The 7,500-nt window shown below is 41.3% G+C and overlaps 1 protein-coding gene across 3 annotated transcripts in view; it reads right to left on the bottom strand.

Annotated features, from left to right (window-relative positions):
* Window positions 1-3,058, bottom strand: part of LOC122267179 (uncharacterized) — a 28,988-nt gene extending 25,930 nt beyond the window's left edge. Inside the window, exon 1 of one of the 3 annotated variants that reach the window (XM_043037202.2) lies at window positions 2,784-3,058. In XM_043037202.2, coding sequence (XP_042893136.2) covers window positions 2,784-3,033 — 250 coding nt within the window. In that variant the 5' untranslated portion in view covers window positions 3,034-3,058. The other 2 variants (XM_086549856.1, XM_086549857.1) reach the window with 2 other exon arrangements.
* Window positions 3,059-7,500: the final 4,442 nt, after the last annotated feature.

Genomic DNA, 7,500 nt, shown 5'->3' with positions numbered 1-7,500 from the left:
GCACATAGAATCTACTACCAGTATATAAGATTGTACAAAAATCTTTGATGCAGGGTAAATGCTTCAATAAACAACAGATCTAACATGTGATTAATATCTGCTCAATGGCATATAATTTGTAACCTAATCTATCCCTTTTATAAGGTAAACAATACCAAAGAAAATGAAATAGGGGAAGAGGCATAGTAAATAAGGATATCTTCAAGTCATATCCATAAAACACAGAACAAAATAGAAAACAGGGCAACTATACACCTTAAAAAAGATAATCTGGACATAAGGATGGCAAATCAGTCGAAGATCTCGCACTAAATGATGCTTTATGGTAGAAGAAACAAGATACCTCACAAATGCAAGGGGTTACAGAGGACAAAGACTTTACTTTATCATTATATGCATGTGAACTTCCTCAGATATAGATAATAAAAATCACCTGATGATAAATGCTCTTCTTTCACTTTCAAAGACACATTTGAGTCTTTTCATAGGTAATGCAAAACATCACTACACCCTGACTTACAATTGTATATTGCCTCTACTTAAAAAGTATCAATAATCAATTTATAATCAAATTACTACTTATTCTTATCAAACAGGAATGAATGAGCATTTGATGCTGTGTTTCTAAAGTGGTTTATCTCAATGAATAACTCTCTTTTCCATTTACTCTACAATGACAAAGAAAAACTGGTTTGTATTGGTATATATAATTTTCCTATTATTGACACATAATACCTGTCCATCATCAAAAGGGTTTAGGAATATATAAAAAATCAAAACTATTAATGCAATTACTTCCATATGCAAAGAAACTCTTCAAATAAGAAGGCTTATTTTTCAAAAGAAATTCACTGCACCTAGACACAATATGGAAGAAACAATTACATTATAACATTAGATTAAAACATGGATGTATCAAAATTACTACTGCAAATCATTATTATGCTTGTGGTAAATGCACAGGTCAATAGGTCAGGAGTTCCATCTGGATACTGCAATGGCATGACACATGGCTATTGCCTCACAAAAGCTGTTTTCTAATCAGCACTGCACTAATTATAATAATGATAATAATAATTAATGGTAGAACAATTAGTATATGAAAGGTAGTAAGAACTAAAAAGCACTTTAAGGTAGTGCTTGCAATTGAGATATGCAATTTTATGTTTCATTTCAGTATGGGAATAAATAAACACTAAACATTTTGGACTTGTTAAGTACCTAAAGCTGCTGTTTTAACATAGCCACTCCACATGTCAGATAATGACACATTCCTTCCATACCTTGCACATCTTTAGTGTCATGAGACCTTAAAGGTGAATTCATCAGAAAAGATGAATCCAAAGCATAAAAGTAATTGCTTATGAGAATATGAAACGCCTGCTAAATGGACAACCCTGCATCAATACATTCTAGATAGAATGATTAATGCAAGATATGTGTATGTGAGTTACCTTTTAAAATGTGAATATTGCTAGAATCTTTTCTCAACTCTGTCTCAAGCAAGCATTCAGTAAAGAATAAGCATTTCAAGAATTAGCAATGAGCCATTATATAATCTATAATCGACTACCTCACAAACAGTATAGAAACAGCCATTCAAAGGTGACGTCGTATAATGTGCTTGAAACACATTATTTATCAATAAGATTACATAAGCGCAATGAATATTAAGCAAAACTGAAACATATCTCTACCATAAGTTCTTTCAGTATATAGTGGCTGAAAAAAAGGACATATCATACATGTCCTCAAGTTCTGATGCACAGCTGACAGTCTCTTTTGAAACCTCTGCTGCAAATACAAGGCAAAAGCCCTGGAAAGCAATCCTAAACAATAAACAGTCATTATCAACATCTACAGCAAGTGAAACATAATGAGTAACCTTCTTTCCGTCCCTCCATATGACCTATGCTGTAAACATAATAAACATTACGCAAATACATGTACAATGTAAGAATTTTGACGTTAATTTTCCTTAAATATCAAAATAATGATACAAGAATATTCATGAGAGGTTTATCAAAGGAAACAGCTTTAACTGGGTTGCATATCCATGAATCAGGTTTGTGTATAACTGTATCATTTTAAACTAGTAGAAAAACATGAAAGAATGCTATAAAAGGAGAAAATACAGGATATGCAGAGAGGGCGCCAAATTGCATTGCATTAATGGACCTGATAACAATTACCACGTTGCTTGCAATCCAAAGATGCTGACAATGTAGTGTTAAACAAGCCATTAACTAAATGACTTGGAATAATGATGCAATATGCAACCTAATGCCCCCTAAAAGTTCAATTGCACAACTGATCCTTTTACCTCCACAAACAAGCAAAGTATTCACCAAATCAATGAGACTTCCCTCGTGGCATCACTTACGTGTCCTGGACGACCCTCGGCAGCACCCTCTTGCCCTTGGCACTCCCACTTGGCATTCAAAAAGGAGTTCACACTTGTTCACCCTAGCACATCTTGTGCACCCTAAACTTGGCACTCTAAAGAGTTCATAGGTGTCCACACTTACTCGCCCTCGCTTAGCATTCGAAAGAGGGCTAACACTTGTTCACACTTGTTCACCCTGACGTAGGCCTCATCACGTTTAATAGCGAGACATTGCGATTCGCTGCCTGCGTCTCCCATAACAGGTGCATCTCTCGTTCCTCGTGTTCCTCTCTGGCTTAAAAACAACACCCACGTCCTCCCGACGTCTCCCGGGTCTCGAGGCTGGCCGGCTGGAAGGTCTACGAGCGGCTCTCCGGCCCTTTTTTAAAACCCTTACCTGGAGAATACTTCGAATCCATCTTTGCAAGCGAAGCGGAGGAACCTGGCGACGACGACGTATCCACGAATCCAGGAAAATTCCGAAAGCTCTCTCTATCTCTTCCTAAGACACTTCGGCCCTCGATCTGTGTAAGAATGCACTCCTCTCGTCCTCCCTTCACGTCATCCCTCAAGCGTTTTTCATTGCGGATATCGCGTTTAAGGTCGTCACTCGCTGCGTCATATCTGCCCTCCTTCGCGGCCGCCATAACACTGGGGAGACCCGGATGTCGCTTCCCGAAGGCGCCGACAGATGGCAGCACCAACCTGACCCGATGCCACACGCTCCTGTCCGCCCAACCATAGAGATTTTTTCTATCCTTAAATATCTCCCTCAGGAATCAAATAACTCACTGGGGATGCTTGATATCCTGCTTGGATGACGCCTAGCCATTTTAAAATCATCCGATGCGCGGGAATGGGTAACAAATAAACAACTTCCTCCCACCCCCTCGGAGAAGCATCACAGGGTGCATGAAGTTCGTTAGCTGCGTGCGTCATCTTGTTGCACCGCCTAATACACGCGTCTGTGAACGCTGACGGATCACTCAGATGTTATTTCACACCACTTTTGATTGTATACAACTAATTTTGGTTACCCCTTGCGATGGGATTGAATCTCTGATGGGGAATGATGTAAGATGGAGAGAGGGGTAATAGGGTTCGGAATGAGACTTTTTTAAAAAAATATTTGCACCGGATTAAATCGATAAATATATTTGGTTTCGTATCGCGGCATTAACTCGGAGACAGATATACGGCATTTGCCCTTGGGTGATATTGAAAGGAGCGCACGTAACAGTTAAAGGTTAAAGGGTTACGATTATGCAATTAATATGAACCCCTTCCCGGAACCAAAATAGCAAAACGGAAGAGTTACGGTGTCATTATGTTGTTATGCATGGCGAGATTCACTACATGCGGCAACATAATGGCTGAGTCATATCACCGCCCTCACATGTCACACCACGCACATTCTTCGACTTCCAAAGCAAAATAATCGGTTACTTTGTGACCTGTTACGCAACTTTACGTGTGGCCGATATCTAAAGATTCCCTGTAAGTGCGTACAGCGACTGTGCGTACAGGTGCATGGATTATGTTCGCGTGTTCAGGAACTTGTACTGTACTCAGTTCTTTCAGTACGTATAGTCATACAAACATGCGTACACATAGGTTCACATACACACGCACACACACATAAATATGTATTGGTATATATGTATATATATATACATGTATATATACACATATGTATATATTTATTTTCTCATGTTCCTATTTATATATGTACCTATCCATGCACAATATATATAGGTGCGTACAAAAGGCAGAAACTATTTCACCTCTAACCGACATCAATATCAAAGGGGGAAAAAATCCAGACACTCACAGGATAAACATCCCTGCACGTACGCACGAACACAAGAGAGGAAAGAGCGTTGCAAGGATCCTTGGGGCCAATCCCTTGAATGCACACGTGACATCCAGCACGTCTAAACGCCGGTGCTGCAGCGGCGGGTGTCGACATGGGAAAATCAACAGGGAATCTGTCAATATGTAAAACACGCATACTGACTTATTCTGAGTGGTGAGAACTAAAGTATATTGGGGGAATTATCTGCGTTCGCATGTAGTACATTCATGATCTTTGCCCGGCGACACTGCCAATTACTCCTACCGGCTATTTATATCACCCTAGTTTTCCCGCGCTATTACATGTCATCAACATTCCCTTCGGCAGGGGCTCCTCATCCTCCTCTTCTCTCCTCTCCGCTCCTCCCATGTGCCTCAAGTCCTTCCTAAACGACTTTCAGTATTCGACAAAAGCAATCCCTCACAAGCAGACCTCATGACCCAGCATTAAAGTGAAGGGGAAATAAGCGGCGGCCACCCACACCCTCCCACATCGAGCGCGCGGGAGGAAGGGGGAGGAGGGGCGCTGCTATCAGCCCGCCTCGGTCCTCGCACGTTCATGTTTTGGCGGGTAGCTTTCTCGGCTTATCGGCTCGTTCGATATCGCGATAAGCTCGAGTGAACGGGTGGGAAGACGAGATCATGAACACCGTTGCTAGGGTGGAAGCAGACGTAGCTCTTGATAGATTATATTAAAACTTGTAGGAGACTTGCTGTGTGAGTCGCGGAAGAGAGTTTGTCATGCAGTTGTATGTTTTCTGTGATCGTTTATCTATGCCTAGAGGGAAACTGCTGTGTACATTTGCTGAACCTTGACGAACGTTTGTAACAGTATATATAATATACTAAATCTTTATATCTCTACCATTTAAAGATTATAAGAGACCATACATTTGTAAACTAAGCGTTGTAAAAAGGTTAGTTATAGGCCTAATACGGCGCACTGTTCTTACATACAAACCTATTTGTTATACACATAATTCAGTGCACATATTGTTTACCTGCTGCGCAGATGATCTAGAAACACTAGCCAAACACTTGTGAGAGGGAGCATGGCAGCGGAGAGCATAACCACCAGACATTCATACACATGTGGCTGCTGTACAACACTGGGTAAGGATATACTGTACAATAAATCATGGAATGACGGATTTGCAATATACAAGTGAAAGAAGAGTGTACGCAATGCGGCTGGAAGAAACTTGTACAATTCAATATTAAAAGAAGAGCGTATGTTTAAATGAGATGTAGAATACACTCGTGAAAGAAGAGAGTTCAGTGTACATTTCAAAGAAAGACGAACGAGTAACAACTGAAAGAAACATATTGTCTACACCACGTGTTCAGATGAACCACGTGTTTCTCTACCCCAGAATGATCCTTCCCTCCACCGGCCGTTTTCACACGTTAGTTCCTCAGGTCAGCGGCAAAGAAAAACAAAAAGCTACCAGGACTCGCAGAGACACCGCATGGTAGACGTTATGACATGTGGCCTCTTTTGTCTAACTTAAAACTTGTTCTGGCGAGAAGAGTGTGTGTTATCGTAAGGTGTGAATCTGAACACATATCCATTTAAGAACAAGAGATACTTGACTTGTCGTTGGTATGACCAAATATGAGATCTAACCCGAGAGGCAGAGCACACAGGGAAACAAATCACACAGAATTATTTCTTGAAAAAGTAGGCATGGAAGAAACCGGTGTGTGTGTGTGTTTACGTGTGCGTGTGTTAGTGGTATCTTGGGTGACTTGTTAGAGAGGGAGAGGGAGAGGGAGAGGGAGGGAGGGAGGGAGGGAGGGAGGGAGAGAGAGAGGAGGGAGGGGAGGAGGGAGAGAGAGAGAGAGAGAGAGAGAGAGAGAAAGTGAGTGAGTGCGTGTTTTATTGTGATCGTGTGTGTGTGTGTGTGTGTGTGTGTGTGTGTGTGTGTGTGTGTGTGTGTGTGTGTGTGTGTGTGTGTGTGTGTGTGTGTGTGTGTGTGTGTGTGTGTGTGTGTGTGGTCCTGGATGACTACATTATCATACCGATTGACACTTGATAATAACGCAGAGGGAAAGAATATAGCTGTAAAAGAGAGAAAAAAAAATGAAAAGGAGGTGTCACGTTGAAAACAAAGAACAGACATGAAACAGTTCATACAAGCTTAACCAAACGTCCTTGTCAGAAAATAAAGTTAATATTACTACCAAATAGATAAATTGAAGTGCCAACTCGAGGACTAATGAGGTAACAAGAGCGAAAGCCGTTTACCTTGAAGGAAGTTGATCCGAATGTTTTCCTTGAGTAGCGTGTGTGTCCATCCACAGTGACCGGGCTTAGTAACGGAGGGAAAGGTTGACCCTACCTGCTTTTATTTTTAGCGGGGCTTTAATTAAAAGGCAGCATTGTTAATTCCCTGTTTACTGGCTTTGCTGTTTGATATTGCCATTGGTTTTGGGGAATTTTTTTGACTGACCCATGCTTAGAATCCTGGTTGCAACACTGACCATAAAAAAAAATGTTACTAGGAGCAAAAGTAGCTGGTTTACTCTGAACTTCGATAGAACCAAATACATAAATTGGTTACAAAGCAAAGACTCGCAATACCGTCGATGGAGTAAAAACATGGAGGAAGTATCCTACGAGTAAGGGATGCGCCCATGAGGTCCGTTTTCCACCCACCATAGTAGAAAATACTCCCGTTAGCCTGGGATGAGCTCGGGCGAGAGAGGGGGAGCGCATGTTTTAGTAGGATCCCGCCGGAGAACCTGTCAGAGCGACCAAGAGGAGGAGGAGCTCGGGGAAGACGACTCAAGACTCAAAGGTGGCCGGTACGGAATGCCTTCGTCGTGGTATCGAGAGATGAGTCTAAATAGGGCTGAACGTAGCCGAAAGTATGAGTAGGTGTCAGTGTTGATCTGATCGTATGAATTACAATTCGTCCGCTAACCTGAACTAGTCTCTCCCCGAGCAGAACTGAATGTAGTAAGTAGAAAGTACGGCGAGGTGCAGTGTGACCGAATGATTATCAGTCACCCGACAACCGCAGTCTCACTGAACAGGGCTGAACGTAGTAGAAAGTATGATCAGGTTCAGTGTGATCGAAGGTACATACTATGGCGGTGAATGATTCTGGAATATTCTTGAAAAAAAAAACAACAACAACAGAAAGAGGAAATACACATTCAACATATAATTAGACTGGCATCTCAGATTGCCGAATAGTCCTAACACAATATCGACTATTTTTAAACTATCCTTTGATATAATCAGTATCTATTCA

Source organism: Penaeus japonicus, unplaced genomic scaffold (genome assembly GCF_977035675.1).
Source record: "Penaeus japonicus unplaced genomic scaffold, GWHDUDI00000001_assembly GWHDUDI00000022, whole genome shotgun sequence".
Classification (NCBI taxonomy): domain Eukaryota; kingdom Metazoa; phylum Arthropoda; class Malacostraca; order Decapoda; family Penaeidae; genus Penaeus; species Penaeus japonicus.
This window is presented reverse-complemented; position numbering and strand designations above follow the sequence as displayed.